The sequence below is a fragment of the Rhea americana genome, unplaced genomic scaffold, assembly GCF_003343005.1.
Source record: "Rhea americana isolate MKP2758 unplaced genomic scaffold, rheAme1 scaffold_140, whole genome shotgun sequence".
Taxonomy (NCBI): domain Eukaryota; kingdom Metazoa; phylum Chordata; class Aves; order Rheiformes; family Rheidae; genus Rhea; species Rhea americana.
Genome location: NW_028185484.1, coordinates 2,335,305 through 2,351,617, shown reverse-complemented (window position 1 = coordinate 2,351,617; position 16,313 = coordinate 2,335,305). Strand labels below are relative to the sequence as shown.

The following is a 16,313-nucleotide window of genomic DNA, read 5'->3' as shown; positions in this document are numbered from 1 at the left end:
AGGGTTAATTTTATTCTCTAAATAATATAAAAAGTGCTGAGTCCGTTCCTTTGCTCAAAGTAGAAAGTCCTCAAATGGACCCCGGAGAGTTTATAATATTCTCCTGAATCAAGTAAAAATGTTAACCTTGCTTCATAAAACGACGGCTTGTTAAAGATGCGCAGTCCCTTTTCTTTTGAATAATTTAGGAYGGGAGTAAATCTTGCCTTGTTCTGTGTTTCCGTGTCCGAGAAGCGGCGGAGCCCAGCTGCCTGCAGGCTGAGCCGCGGCGGGCGAGGAAGGGGAAGAGGCTYCATGGTGCTGGGGCCTCCTTGAAGCGTAAACTCTGACGAGGACGCCCTGTAATTAGAAATTCGGGTCGTTTGGCACAGGGGTTCGGCCCGACTTCGTGCCTGGCTCTCCGTCCCACCACCTTTTCATCTTTGCTCTCTGCTTTTCATCAGACTTTCGTTAAAAAWTGTCCATTATTATCCATAATTTATTGCATGTCGTTGCCTTAAGTACTTTCTGGGCTTGCTTCTAGGACACGCGGGYGGAGAGGATCAGCGGTTGCTCGTCTCCTGGGCCGTAGCTCTGACCCATCCTGCGTGGGCTTTTAATGCAAACGATGCCGGCCGTCGTGCAGGGCTGGCCTGGCTGCAGCAGGAGGGGAGACTAAGCGAGAAAGCTTTGATTTTGCACCCCTAACGTCCCTTTTCAGGACCATAGGTGGAAGGGGGTGAAGATCCTCCAGCCTTTTGGAGAGGGGACAGCTTGTGTAGAAGTCTGTGCCCCCATCCTTCGTTACAGGGGTGTTATATGCAATATCAAGCATTTCTAGGAGGGAGCTGGTAGCAAGATGAGAACCTTGATTTCCAGCATCCTCAGCCATTCCTCTGTCCTGAGTTGGAAAATGCTGTCCCAGACCATGGGCATCAGGGGCTTCTGGGCCATCATCGTCCCAGGACAGGATCATCACCTTTAGCTGAGCCATCCCCAAGGGAAGTTTCTCTGATCTGTGTGTGTGTTTGTGCCGCTGAACAGCTTTGTAAGGGGAGCAGAGGAACCTGCGAKCCCAGCTTGGGAAGCTGGTGGTGAAATACAGCTCCCAAAGCGCTCTCCTCTGCAGCTCTTCCCTCTGATCATCGAATTGGCTCTAAATGTGGTGCTGTACGTGGTCTTAACTAAAAGCACTGGGCTGTCCTGCTGGTGTGCTTGGTCCCTGGGGACACGTTGCTCCYGGGTACTGGCAGGTCTGGCCCAGCTATGCGGTGCTCCCAAAATCAGGTGTGACACGTGGTGCAGAGGAGCCCATTGGGTCGAACCGAAGGCAGGTGAGGAGAGGGCACGCTTGGGTGGAAGAAGCGTGGCCAGGGCTGGTTGCGGTGCCGTCGCCTGCAGGCAGCGTTTGACCCTTGGAGCGAAGGCGGGGAAGCCAGCCTGGCCTCCTCCGACTGTGGCATCTGTACAATCGGTCGGTATTAAATAAGCCTTTCCCCCCCGGTGTCTATTAGCGAGCGCGGTGCCGTAAATACCTATCTTCATATTGGTGCCATCAGCTGCTTTGAAGCCTGTGGGTAAATTGTTCCCCCCGGGGAGCCGTTAAGCAGTGAGACACGTCGCGATTAAACGACGAGGCTACTGTGCAGCCGCACGGGCTGGAATAAATCACCGGGAAGCGGGCTCGGCGCGCGCTAAGCCAAGGCTCGGACGGAGCCGGCAGGAGCTCTGTGCTTCTGCGTGCTTCCAGGTTATGCTYCTAAATGAGTCTGAATTCCGGATTTCCAGTAGGGTCCTGGCTGGCCCTGTTCTGCGTCTGCCTCTTTGCAGGAATCATAGAATCAGTAAGGTTGGAAGGGACCTCTGGAGATCATCTGGTCCAACCTCCCTGCTCAGCAGGGTCACCTACAGCATGGTAGACAGGAGCCTTCTTGAAGGTCAAAACCAGAGGCTAATCAAAGCTTTTGCTATTGCGTTAGGGAAATGTGAAGAATCACTCGAGTGACTCAAAAAAAACACCTTGGATCTCTGACCCAGATTTGTAATTTATTCACATAAAGTTTCTGCAAGTCTCGTGTTAACTTGGCCAGTTCTGGTTAACCAGAGCTACTCAGGGAAGTGCCACTTCCTTGGGAAAAATCATTTTTTTTAGCCCCCGTGTGCAGCACGGGTTTTTTTTTTTTTCCGTAGTGCCAGCTGCTTGATTTCCTGCAGAAAATTCAAACGCGGGGACTTTTTCTTAGCTCGCCTCTGGTTCTCTTTTGTATTTCTCTAGTCTGGTGAAGTCTGAGATTGTTTTGGATTTTCTCTTTTTCCGGTGGAAGTTCCCACAGTAAAGCTTTTTCGTGTCAAATGGCTAATATATTAAACTTAACACATTCCTAATCTATAGGAAAAGCCATGCTAACCCTTGTAGTAGCAGCTACCAGCTGTGTGTCTTTGTGTGGTTTTCTCTTACTATCTGGTGCTTGCTTCGACATGGACAGCGGCAGCYTGGCATCCTTGGTCCCCCTTAGCACACAAACGTGAAGATCGGAGCTGCTCATACTGCATATTCTCAACTTTCTCTTGTTGTCTTTGGGGTGTATCAACATTTTTTCTTTTTGCTGCCACGGCCATCAGGTGTTGGTCTGTCTTGATCTTTCTTCCCCCTCGTTTGGTGCCCAGCTGAGTCCCAGCCTGCTGCTGCGCAGTTCATCCTTTTGTCTAGACGTGAAGCACGTGCAGTTGTTGAGGAACCTGTGTCCTTCCCTCGACATAGCTGCTGGCTCATTTCTAACTCTGTAATTACCCTCTACCTGCTGGGCTTCATCTTGGGTTATGTCCCRAATGGTTGGTGGTTGTCACTGGTCACCATGGTGCATCCGTTACGTACCAGTGGAGAGGTGACAGGTGCCAACTCTCTGATCCCACRGTGTTGAGGGACTTGTCACCAAAATGCTGCAAGGTGCTTTACGATGGCAGTTCCCTGCGTCCAACAAACACAAGAATCAGTGAATACTGATACTCAGTGAATAACTGAGTATAAATCTTTTAAAAATCATTTCTTGCTCCTCCATCATGTTGATGTCCTGTTGAGCTCYGGTATTCTCCTCCCCCGAGATCCCCACCACTGCCATGGCAGAGCTTGAACCTTCAAGGAGAAGCAGGAGGACAAATCTGTGGATGGAAAACCCATCCAGGGTGGTTAAACATCTTCTGTCCCTGAAAATCCCCAAGGCTTAGACTGCTTCTGGGTCTCCTCTCTTCAAAGCTCCTATCTTGGCAGCTGCTCAGATGCTCTCTGAGACCTTCAAGAGCTTCTCTGCCTCTGGATCATTTGGCCCATGCTGTTAGTTTGGGACAGACTAATAAGTTTTTTTTTCAAGAGGCTTCAAATGCAGATGATTTTTCTTTCAAACCTCCCTGCTTCTTGTGCCTGGTGAGAACCAGCCGTGGCGGGAGCAGATTTCCCGGCTTGAAGTGCTCATCTCCAAAGCACCTGAAGTTGTTACGCTGATTTAGACCCCATTAGACAGAGGAGCACCTCTGTGCCCAGCTACCGGGGAGCTATTTGAAGTGTGAGAAGTCTTAATATAAAACTTCTCCGCTCAGAGGGAGTCTGGGGAAGGAAACGAGGAGAGCTAAGCTTTGAGTCAGCCCAAATTTCTACTTCTTAACCGTACCTGCCTCTCATTTTTTGGTGATCCTGTCATGACCGCTTCCTATTTCTGCTCACCTTTTGATTCAGGAAGAGCTGCCAGCAGTGAGATACATGGATGGCCAAGGGCAGGAACCGCTGCCTGCAAGGGACACGGTGAGGCCAGAGCAGAGGGGCTGCAGGCCCACGTGTGCCTGACTTTAGCATTTGGGCTTTGGCACAATTGATAGACCTCTCATTGCAAGGGACTGCGCAGAAGGTAACAGCAGGGAAGGTCCTTAAAGGCATAAATCAGTGAGCAGGTCAAAGGGGGAGCGGGAGGAGGAGGAGGAGAAGGGCTTGCACAGTTTATCCTGCTGGTCAGAGAAGTGTTATTTTTTTTATCTTCTTTTGTACTAACAATCTTTAAAGATGATCCAAGGCCGAGTCAGTTTGCTGTGCTCCGATGCCCTGGTTCAAGTGCTCTGTAGCTCAGTGTTGCCAAATGCATGGTGGGTATAAAATCTGCTCCTGCAGAAGAATGAATCCAAAACCCAGCCAGATTAACTGCCTGTGTGTTGGGCTCTCAAAGGTTGGCTGTTAGGAGTCTGTACTCCTGCACATTGCTTCTTCTGAAGAGATGATCCATTCTATGCACCTCCAGCAAGAGAGATGGCGAGGAGAAATTGGTTTGGTCTCTTAATTCCTGCTGATCTTTTGGCAYGGGCCACCCCTGCAGCCCATGCCAACCTTCTCCCACCACTGTTCTCTGCATGGCCCAATGCTGGTGTTTACAAGCCTTCACTGCACAAATTTTGGCTTGACCCAGGCACGCGGACCCACTAGCGCCTCGTGGTGCTGCTTGGCTGCCCTCCTCCACGTGATGCTTGGCTCATCTTTTGTCCTGCTTCTCGACAGTGGTGCTTTGCTGATTTTACTTGTGGTTTTTGCCCATTTCTGGCTCCCTCACCCTCATTTTGCAGTGGATTGTGTTGGAGCTAGGAGTTTCTCGCGATGCTCTAGACAGGTCCGTGGAGGTAGCTGTGGCTCTGCCTGTTCCGGCTGCTGGTTCGTGGTGCACTGAGYGATAGTGTGGTAACAACTGAGGGACGTCGGCCTTCTTGCCAACTTTTGGCGCTGGCAGGCATCTCTTTGAGGCACTGGCATGAGATAACACCTCATTAGCAGAGCAGTGATCAGCAGCATGAAGACCTTGGGTCATCCATGGCCTGGCTTGGACTTTTGCCAGTGCCTGACATCCACCGATTATTTCTTCTCTTGGTTACTCTATCCCTAGAAACCTTTGTGACGTTCCCATATGGCTGTGCCCTGAGTCGTGTCTCTGCTGTCATAGGCATTTCATGGTCGAAGCTGCTGTGAGTAGGAGGTTGGCTGATGGCAACCTGGTACCCTGCGGCTCTTAGCAAGAGTTTGTGAAGATTTGCAGCCACTTTGTCGAGCTGCCATGGGAGGGTTGAGGCTTGCATTCCCCCATCGTTCAGAATTAGCTGATGGATAGCACTGCCTTTGATAGCTCTTTTATAGTTCAGTGCAGCTGTATGAAAATCAGCTACAAAGGCAACTTCGTTTTGTTTATCTTTAATTTTGGCTTGGGTTAACAGATGTTTTCTGGGTGCTGCAGTCGCCTGCTTAATTTGTTTTTCGTATAATGTGTAGCAGAAATCTTCAGTCAACAAACTGATCAGTAAGTAAATTCTTTATTAAAAAAAGAAAAGAGGTAGTAGTGGGTAGGCTTATTAACGATCACAAAAACGTCAGTTATTCAGATCACAAATGGCAGTCGGCTGCCTTGGAGCTCATCTCTGGAAACATAGGCTAAAGCTATGGTTTGGGACTCAGCAAACAGAGCTCATGCGTTTGGTACCTGGAGCCTAGCCAGGTCCGCAGGAGCAAGGAACCTGTCCTGGGAAGGAGGCAGAGGAGTTTTCCCCGGCTCTGCACTGGGATACGTGGGTTTGCAGAAGGTTGGCTGGCGCGGTTCCAGCCCGCCGGATTTGGCGAGGTGTCAGTCTCTTCGTTCTGTGCCCCAGAGTGATCCTCAGCTGAAATGAAAACAGCAGCGAAAGTTGTGTTCCCGATAGCGAGCGATAAATCTCCGTGTTGGCGATGGGAGCTTTCCATTTAAAATGTGTTGTAAGCTGCAGAAGAGGTTTAAAACTAATCAGGTTTCTTTCTCTACCCAATCGTCTCCATGTATCTCCACAGAAATCTTTGTGGGTTTCCAGTTGCATCTTATTTACCGTACGCTGTAATGGCATAATGAGGGTTCTTATTGCTACTTTAATTTAACGGTAGTATCTTCAACAACATTCAGATGCTTACATTAAAGATGTTGCTTATCAGGGCAAACTGGAACTGCTTAATAGCTTGGGCTAGTTGATAATAGTGCTTAGATAAATACTAGTCTGTGTATTTTTTTCTCTTGCGCTTCAATATTTTTGGAGGGGAAGGTGCATCAAAAAACATGAAAATTAAGAAGTTCAGAATAAAAGTAGTCTGAATCACAGCTAATAACTGGGAATATACTGATGAGGCAGAGAATCCTTGATTGCAGCTCTTAACTTCTGTGGAGACAGCCACAAATAAGACCAGATTACATCTTTGCTTCCCACTCTGGAATTTACCTCCTTTCCCATTTGTTCTCCGCTGGCTGATGAGCTCTCTGTGCACTCTGGAGAACGCGGGCTGCGTGCTGTCTTCCCAACCGCCAGCATCCCACAAGCTTGGGCTGCTGCTTCCCCAAGCCACCTGGAATACTATATTCAACTGRCTCCCCCCATCTTCTCTGATGAAGACGAACCTGTAGGTGATACACCCTGGATGTCCAGCTTGCTTGCCTGACACCACCCCAGGTAGTCATGATTTGGGGTTGGTGATTACCATCAGCGGGTTCCTCGTGGCAAACTGGCTCCGTCATGTTTTTGAGGCAAGATGGATGAGATTGTGAGACTGCTCTGATAGAAGCGGTTTTCCTGAATAGATCAAAGTAGTGCAGGAGATGATTAAATGCTGTAGACGTTCCCGATGCCAATCCTTGGTGTTTGCTCTTTGGCTGGTGATTCACCCTCCTCCTTAAGTCCTTAGCTCTGCTCTCTCAGGGTCTCGAATGGCCAGGGTGCTTTGGGGCTCGCTGCTGATGGCTTGCTCTTCTCAGTCAGTTCTCTCTGATGTCATTTTGCTGCGTGGAAAAATCCAGTTACAGAGGAATTTATTAAGGGCCATAGTACAAAGTCTGCTGCTCCAGGCTGCAGTACTTCCAACTGGGCAGTTTATCAAGGGCTGTTATCGCCCTGCCGGTGGTGTTACTGAACCCCTGTGTCACCAAACAGCTGATTTGCAGTTTTATGCAGATTTCAAGCTTCTCCTTTTCTCTTTACAAAAAAAGACATTGGCTTTGAAACTGAGAGCTCAAGTGTCCACTTCTTTCTAACAGATACCGTGTTGTTTTGCCTCAGTGATCGCCGTTCTTCCTGCCAGCCCATTTAGCGTTTCTGTATCCGTTGCCTGATGTTAATGAGAACCATAACGCTGCTGTTGGCCACTGCAAGAAGACAATTTTGCAGCTGTTGAAGTTCCATGCATGAGTTACTTTTTTCCATGTTTGTGGGCGCTCTCCTTCATTGCATTTCACATTTGGGCCTTGGCAGAATGAAGGATCTGGCCAGTAATAGGACCTGTCTTCCTAAAATATCTCAGCGACGGGCAAGGCTGCAGGAGTTGCGGAGCAGAAGAGCAGGRGAAGTCACGGGCGATCAATAGCAGCAACCGGATGCCCCGCACCAGGCGGTACAGGGCGTTCCACGGATGGGAGATGCTGTAGGACGCTCTGCCCTGCAGATGCTCCATTAGCAGAAATACCGCATGCGAGAGTCAGCGAAATGGCAGATCTGAACGAGGGAGGAGCAAGATGAGAGGAAACAGTCAAAAGCGATGTAGCAGGAGCYGTCAGGAGGTTGTGGAGAAGGCAGGCAACAGAAGGCCTTAGCCCTTAGATCATTTTTGTTTGGGCTGGATCAAAGCAGGCAGATCTACCCTGCAAGTAAGAAGCTTGGTCTGTTCGCCAGGAATGTCCTTCAGTTCCTCCCAGCTATTATGGTGCTTCTTAATTCAGGTATTTTAAAGATATTGTCCAATTCTTATTCCAGCTCCAAGGTGTTGATAGTTCAAGTGCTGTTTTATCCTCTGCAAACACCAATGGAGAGCTCAACAGCTTGGCAYTGGGTCATGTTTGTTTTTGTGAAGCTCTTCATGTCCTGCCTGTCCTGATGTTAGTGACATGGATCTGTAGTGACATCTGTATTGTGGCAGTGCTGAGATGCTTCAGCCAAGCTCTGAGACTTGCTGCGTTACTGGGTGCTCTCAAACCCCCCAAATCCTAGACAGCATTGGAATGAGGCTGTCAAAAAGGATGGGGAGAAAGGATATAGCTTGGGCTACACCACTTGGCCCTACTCTTCRTGTCCTTTATTGTAACACAAGTTTTTCCTCCTCAAATCACCGTGAGACAGGTTGTTCCCTGTCTCTTCTGCTCCATGGGAGTCAGCTGCTGTCGCCCTCCATCTGCAGGAATTTGTTGCTTCTCTTCAAGCTCTCTGCTTTGGGGCAGAATCCCATTCTGGAGATAAATTCTTAGCAGGGGGTCTCAAAATGTCATGTGGAATCTGCACATTTTGACATTAGCATCTGGCGCAGTTGTTTGGGGCCGCTGAGCTGACGTTTTCAGACCAAGCAAGGGACTCTGGAGGGCAAAGGTTGCTTCCTCGTGTTCTCCTGGTTTCCCCAGTTAAATGAAGCCTTTCGGGTTCATTTTCAAGATGGAAAAACAGCCAGGATTACACAGGTGATAGTGGTGATACTTGCTTAAAATATATATATATATATATTTTATATATATATATATATAAATATATATATATTGTATATATATATATACACATATACATATATACATATACACATACACACATACTGGATATATATATGGCCTTGTGGTCTCAACCATAAGCTTGGAGATCAGCAGCCCACCTTTGCTCTCCAGCATCCTTGGTGGCTGCTGAATGGTTATAAATAACGAAGGGAATTAGCCTKGCCTCGTTAGGCTGGTGCCAAAGGAGCAGCTAGCAGGGTGCTCTACCAGGGAGCCCTCAGCAACTCCTACTGTTGGTGTTTTCTTCAGCTCCACGTCAAGAAGAAACTGTAAAATAGCATCAAAAAAAAAGCGCGGGGGCTTTGCCGGTTGTAGCCTGAAGATGAAAAGGCGCAAGGAACGCTCTGTGCGCTGGATAAATGTCTCCGTTATTATCACACAGCCTATGTGATGTTGGGCTGCGCTGTCTTCCAGGTTTTACTGACGGGGAGCTGGAGTTTTTACAGCTGCTTCCATCTGCACCCAATTATATATATAAAAAAAAAAGCTGTCAAAAAAGAAGCCATTTACTAGCTGTCAGTTGTGCGCGGCCTCAGAAAGCAGCCGCCTCCGATGAGAGCTTCCCACTTAGCACGGAGGAACTGGGGGAAGAGGTGCAGGAGAGCAGCCTGCCACCGATCCAACTGGTTAATCCTGTGATTCGGAGCTGGGGTGACCTGCAAYGGACTCGGAGTTCAGCTGAGACGCCCACCGTTCCCACGCCAGCTGCCACTGGCACCACAAGCCGAGGAGCTGAGTGGCAGGTGAGAGGAGCCCTGAGCTGCTCGAGAAGTTCAGCTGGGGCAAGTTGCTGATGGAGGGAGGTTGGGAAGACGGCACTGGAGGAGACCGCGGTGGGAGTCCATGTGGCAAAGTCGAGCTTGGCTGGCTTTTCATTCCCCRTCGCTTCTCTTGAAGGCTAAACCAGAATCACAGAATGGATAAGGTTGGAAGGGACCTCTGGAGATCATCAAGTCCAACCCCCCTGCTCAAGCAGGATCACCTAGAGCATGGTAGGCAGGGTTGCATCCAGGCAGATTTTGAACATCTCCAGAGAAGGAGGCTCTACAACCTCTCTGGGCAACCTGTTCCAGTGCTGCAAGTGTCGACGGGTGGAAATGTCCAAATTTCAGGTCACGCTTGGTTGCAGCAGCTCGTTTGGGATGGTCCTGTGCYCTGGTTGGAGGAACGCGTCCTCTCTCCTCCGCTGTCTGCAGGGAGGGCGACAGCAGGTGCTGGCGGCTCGCCCTGTGCCCAGCGTGCYGAGCCGCGGGCTTTCCGTCGCCTCGTGGAAGGTCAGCAGGCGGCTCCGGCCGTCCCAGTAACCCAGCTCGGCGCTCCTCCGGCCTCCTCGTGCCAAGGGCGTTCGTGGAAAACGGGCACGAACGTCGGCCCCGAGGCCGAGGCTGGAGGAACGGAGCTGGCACCTTGCGGCAGCCCGGCCAGCTGCTGCCTTCCCCGTGCCAAGGGAGGTAGGACGGCGYGAACCCCCGCGTCCCGCGTTGGCCGCGTCCTCGCCGGCAGCACCCGTGCCCGGCCGGGCAGCGCCCGCGGGTTCCCTCTCCGCGCCGGGAGGCTTTTCGGGGGACGCTCCGGTTTTCCGCCCTCTCCCGTGTCCCGCCGCTGGAAGCGGCCAGATGCTTTTGCTCTTTGTAGGGCGCGCGGGGGGTGTAAAATTAGCCGTGCCGACAGGTGGAAGGGATCGGATGGCCCCGAGAAGGAGGTGGCTCCCCCGGGCGCCGCGAGCCAGCGCGCTCCTTCGCCTTGCCTGACGCGCGCCGGGCACCGAGYGCGTTTACAGTAACCGAATCCCCGCGGCCGAGCTTGGCCGAAATCCGCGGGGACGCCAGCAGCGCCCGGTGCCCCCTCCGCCCCGTAAATAAACACCGAGGGGCTTTTCCACCCTCCGCGCCGAAGCGCCGCGCCGCTTCCCGGGCCGGCGGAGCGGGAGCCGATCTCTGCCCCGGTGGCCGCCGGACGGGACCCGGGTGCCGTCGGCGCCTGGCCCGGCTGCCCGGAGGATGTCCTGGAAAAGTCCTTAGAAACCCAAAGCCGGGGCCGGGAGTTAGTTCCGCGCTGTTTATTTTCCTTATTTAAGTATATATATATTTGTGAAGGATGGCCTCACTTCCCCATCGTTTCTTGCAGGCCGTGAGACCAGAGCGCCTTCCCCTGATTTTTTTTTTTTAAGTTATTTATTTTTATTATTATTATTTATATTATTATTATTATTATTATTATTATTATTTGATTTCCTTTTTTTGGGGGGGGGTAGAGATGCAGGGATCATTTCCCACAGGAGCGACGCAGAAGAGCCCCCAGCGCTTGGTGAGCGGCAGCGACTGGGAATTCGGCCAGGAATTTCGCTCGGGCGAGCGACGGCAGACCAGGCTTCGCCCATCCTCGCGGGCGGCTGGAAAGAGCCGTGGGCGATGCCGGAGGCGCGCGCGGGAGGCAGCGCCGGCTCGCACAGCGAAGACCCGCCGGCGCCCGGCCGGCCGGCCACAGCACTCGCTCTGTAWCTGTTTATTTATCGAAAACCTGCCTGCCCTCGCAAGCCGCCCCGTGCTCGCCTTCGCTGGTCCGCGGATGCGGTTGGGTTTGGAGCCGCGTCACGTTTGGGCGCCGTTTGGAGGTGCTCTAGGTCCCTTTGGAGCTTTCCCTTGGGTTATAGATTTACTTGCTGCAGAACCTCTTGGACACAGAGAAGGGAAGTCCCAGGAGCTGAGTTTTGTGATTATTATTTTAATCCCGGTGTCTGGCTTTGCAAAGTGCTCCTGTCCTTCCCACAGGGTTTTCTTCCTGGTTCCGACGTTTTCCATCTCTCTCCCCCACCCCCCGCGGAGCCCGTGTCTCCGCTCGCGCGCCGGACCCCCCAGCCCTCCCGCTGCTCGACGATGGCCTCGGCCTGACGGGCTCACCGTTGCCGGCGGGTGGCRGAGACCCTCTGCCCTTTCGTGGGTGGCCCCGCCGCCGCGCAGTGGGGCCACCGCGCCGGCCCGAAGGTCAGCGCCACTCTCCGTCTTCCCCCTCCCCTTCCCCGAGCCAAGCGAAAGGGAGGCCGCTCGAAACGGTCCCCGGTGCCGCGAGCCCCGCGCCGTGGCGGTGGTGGTGTAGCAGCAACGAAGAAACGTGCTGCTTCCCTGCGCTTCCCTGCTCTTCCCTGCTCTTCCCCAAGATCCAGGGAAGAGGTCACAGATCCGGCCTGGACAATGTTGTTGTCCTGTGCCCGTTCTGATGCCAACTTCTCCACCTTGGTTAACCTCCCCCGGACCTCCTGCCTCGGGGAGGATCGTTTCTGTCAGGGTATTTATTGTTTTGGGTCCCCAAGTTGAGCACTTGGAAAGCGATGGGTGTTTAGGCTCTCTCAGAAGAGAGGAGGGGTAACGGCACGATTGGAAGAAGGACAGCGGGAGAAGGAAGCACCAGCACGTCCTTCCGCCCTTAGCGAGGCGTTAGTGCCACCTGAAGGCGCCCGTCTCGGGCTGTTCTGGGAGGAGCGYGCCATCGCCCCTGCCCACCTTGCTCTCGTTTCCCTTGCAGTGCAAGAAGAAGCACACGCTGGTTTGCCCGGACTTCGCCAAGAAGGGCGTCTGCCCCAAGGGCGCCCAGTGCAAGCTGCGGCACCCGCAGAAGAAGCGCCGCCCGCGGCAGCCCGGTGCTGCCGGCGACGCCGACCGCGGCCACCCTCCCTCGAAGTGGCGGCGGCTCTGCGAAGAAGCGGGCAGGTAGGGATGACTGCAAGGAACGTGATTTGTCCTGCTCCTTAAGCAGCTTCCTTCCCAGCCTGCTCCGGGTATTTCCCAGGGGCTCGGGAACACCTCCTATTTGTATCCAGCTGCATCAGACGTGCTCGTTGTCCCTGGGTTTATTTAGGCTAGTTTAAGATGTACCTGCTTTGGGGCACTGCTGTGCCTTTCTGACCCATCTCCTAATGGAAACAGCGTCTGACAGACTTGGGGCCCCAGGGCAGTCTCCAGATGAAGCTGCTGGGGAGCCAAGCAAGGGTTTCTGCAGACASCATCTTCTCAGGGGAACCTTGCTCAGGTGCTAGGGCTCAGTGGTGGTCATCGTGCCACCACTTTGAGGCCCTGGCACCTTTGAGGAGGGCTTGGTATGTAGTGCCAACATTTTGAGCGAGATCTTTTATCACTMCCTTTGCCCTCTCTTGTGCTGCTCTGGCCTTGCATCTCACTGGCCTGCTTGTCATGCCCTTGGGCATCTTTGCCCTTGGAAATGTGGCCTTTGGGACTTGAGCACTTCTAGGTGTCCCTGAGGCTTTGGTAGACCTCCCTCCTGGGAGGTGAAGGAGCAGAACGGCCTGCATRGAGAGGCTGTCACAGAAAGCAGGAACAGCTCAGCCAGGTCTCTGTGGGAACTGGGGAACCATCCTCTTGGTCCAGCAYTCTTCCTYGCCCTGCGCTGCAGAGAGCAAGCAAGGCTGGAGTTGACTCCCTGCTTGCTTTTRTGAGGACCAAGAGCTCCTCAGCACWGGACAGTGGCAGTGAGGGGGARCTAGTTGGCAGAGTTTCATCACCACTTGCCTTCTGGTGTGCAGCCTTTTAGAGGAAGGCAAGAAGGGGGTGAATGTAGCTGGCAACATAAAGCCTTGGATGTTGGGCTGGGCACTTGGTTAAGCACGTCAGCAGTTGTCTTGTGCCACCGAGGCCAAGCCAGGATGGGGAAATTCGATGCTTTCTTGGTCAAGGTATTGGGCAACAGTAGACGGAGCAGAAACCGTCCCAGACACAAGGTTTGCCTTGGTTTGACCCCAATCCAACTGCCGTTATTCAGTGGTGATGTCTTCTCACATGGAGAGTAGCAGAATGGTTGAGGTTGCAGGGACCTCTGAAGATCATCTAGTCCAACCCTCCTGCTCAAGCAGGGTCACCTTAGAGCACATTGCACAGGACTCTGTCCAGATGGTTTTTGACTGTCTCCAAGGATGAAGGCTCCACAACCTCTCTGGGCCACCTTTTCCAGTGCTCAGTCACCCTCACAGCAAGGAGGGTAGTTCCTGTAGTGYTTCCCTTAGCACTAGCTGGAGCATCTGTTGGCCAAAAATACGCTCTCGGATGCTGAGAATGGAACCCTACAGGCCAACAGAGATGTTGGCCTTCCTCGTTCCTGCACAGGGCAGGACCAATGTGTGCCTGGAGACATGCCCACGAGAGCCATCATGGCGGGTTATTTTTGCTGCTRGTATGACCAGGGGAACGAGGAAAAAGGGAAAGCGAAGTGCCAGGAGAAACATGAGGCAAAGAAGCCAGTTGGGCAGAGAGACTGGATCTGATCTGCTTCCCTGGAAATCGGAGATAAGGGGCAGCCTGGGATTGTCGTGCAGCTCCAACAATTCACACCGGCCTCTTCCGATCCTGTGCTCAGCTTTGCTAAGAGGGGTAATAGGGTTTTTATTATTATTATGTTTTGCAYTTGTCTCCTCCAGGGACGATGCTGTGCAGCTCCACGATGACGGGGCAATGCCAGGACCCTCCGGCACGGAGCGAGAGGCGACGTTTTGGAGCGACACAGACCCCTCGCGGAGCAGCCGGCTCCAGAAGCTCCCATCCTTCATCTCGCTGCAGTCACCCACCTCCCCTGAGGACAGGCCGCGCAAAGCTGAACCGAGCGAGGACGAGCCCGCGGAGGAGCCAGGTAGGAAGCGGTCGCTCCAGTTTCATTCCCGTGCCTGCTGGGCTGCCCYGCTTCACCGCATGTCTCCCGAGCATCCATTGCACGTGTTTGCCAGTGCAAAACAGCTCGGAAACTTGTGGATGAAACCGTCTCCAATGGGACGCGGGGCTGAGAGTTTGCAGGKGCCGCCTGCAGACTCGGGAGGCCAAGCGTGTGACGGCGGTGCCTGCAGGCAAGTTCGAAGGAAGAGCCTGTATTAGTCTCAGATAATCTGCTTTGCTGCTTCGTTAATAGRTAGGGGAAGAGACTTTGGCAATCAGTGCAGTTTTTGAGAGGTGCAACTTTAGGATGAGCCAGTCTTTCTTGTACAGCCTGGCAGAACTGAGCAAACAACTTCAGACCTGATGGTTTTTAATTTTCGGAAGAGTTTGAGCAAATTTGTCAATTGAAGTGCCTGTTAAAAAAAAAAGAAGGAAAGAAAAAGGAGGAAAGTGTTAAAATGACAGAAAAGAAATTATTTTTCTTGATATTTCCCTGCAAAGCTTTTTGCACGATCTCGACAAACATGAGCTGTAGTTCTGTTTCCCCAGCATCTTTCTTGGTTCTCCCTCCCCCTAATTCCCCTGGATGGGGAAATCCTGTGATCGCCGGCTCTGATGGCAGCTCTGGAGGAAGTGAAGGGGTTTTGCGGGCTCGCAGGTGCGGAGGGGATGGAGCGATGGTGCAGGGCGAGCAGAGATGGGATATCCTCGTGATATGCCTCGAAGTCGCTCTGTTAAAACACGCGTGGTCCTTTCCAATGCGGCGTAGGACGGTTCGACCGGAGCCAGGCAGGCAGCTCCMCAGGATTTTGCCGGTGTCATTGCTTTCTGTTTTCCTTTTTGTCTCCGGTTCCTTCGTCTGAGGGGTTTGTAGCGGTCGCGTCTCCTGAGCGCCTTCGCAGATAGCAGGAGTGGGGACAGTGTTTGGCTTGGAAGTTAAAATCAACGTGTTTTGCAGCAAAAATTTGCCACTCCGGTTTGAACTGAGAGCGGAGGTGGGCCAATGGGAGAAGAGAACAGTTGCAAAAGCGATTTATGACTTTTTTTAATATTATTTTTCTTCCCCCCACCTTGGACAAACTGGGTGAATCCTGCTGAACTGCCTGGGCAGTTCGGCAGCGTGGCAGTGACCCTGCAGCGGAGAGTCTTGWCTCCTGCACCGGCGCCGGCCAAAGGTAACGGAGAGGAAGAATTAAATTCATGCTGCCAAAGCTGCTGCTGGCTCGGATGGCGCGAGGCGCACGTCGGAGTGAAGGAAAGAGCTGGAGAAACCGTCTGTGCTTCCCTCCCTGTCTTGGATCTCCTGCCTCCTACAGCCTAGCGCGTGGCAGGCACAGGACCCCGTTGGGAGAAAGGATGAATTTGGCACTGGAAGCAAGACTGGCTGGTCCTTCATGGCCAGCAGCCGAGCAGCTCCAGAGCTGTGCCTGCTTCGACAGCCAAGCTTAAACCCCACTTCAAGCCAGGGAGGGCTGAGATGCCTTGGTGCTGTCAGGAAGAAAATTCCCAGGATTAGCAACATATTCCTGAAGTCACAGACAAGCGTGCGGTTGAGTGGTGGCCGCTGAGCCRTGTGCTACTGGAACGCGAAGCAATGGGGATGCGTCCTTTCAGCAGGGATCACTTCTGCTGGGAAGGCTCTTCTCCGCAGCGTGGAGCAAAGTGCTTGGCTTCCCTCTGGAGTCGCGGTGCTTTTTCCCCCTCTGCACCTCCYTCCTTCTCTTCTGCTGGCCCCGTTTCAACGTGCTTTTGATCTCGGTTTTAGGGCCACTGCCACCGTGGCAGGCAAGTGCTCTTGAACCAGTGGGTTAATCTGCCTTTTGGATCTCAGCGATGAAGATGGAGCAATTTATCCTCCAAAAGAAAGCTGTTGAAATGCCCTGAATTGCACTTGGCAGTCTGCAGTAACTCAGTGAAGAGTGTGTGTGGGAATAGCAATGARCTGGGGGGACAGGCGTCTGGGAGATAGGCTTTTCTCCAGCTTGTGTTTGTACATCGTGGAGGGGATAATTTCTAGGTGATCTGCACGACAAGGTGAGAAAAAGTATTTGGTACAGTGCAAGGACATTAGTAGGGAACTTAGAGGTTCTCCAGCAGCTTGCAGGTCCTTGCC

The 16,313-nt window shown here is 52.6% G+C and overlaps 1 protein-coding gene across 1 annotated transcript in view; it reads left to right on the top strand.

Annotated features, from left to right (window-relative positions):
* Positions 1–14,419, top strand: part of ZC3H3 (zinc finger CCCH-type containing 3) — a 127,308-nt gene extending 112,889 nt beyond the window's left edge. Inside the window, exons 9-10 of the mRNA XM_085298709.1 lie at positions 12,069–12,253; positions 13,972–14,419. Of these exons, the coding sequence (XP_085154835.1) occupies positions 12,069–12,253; positions 13,972–14,419 (633 nt within the window). The remainder of the gene's footprint in view (positions 1–12,068; positions 12,254–13,971) is intronic.
* Positions 14,420–16,313: the final 1,894 nt, after the last annotated feature.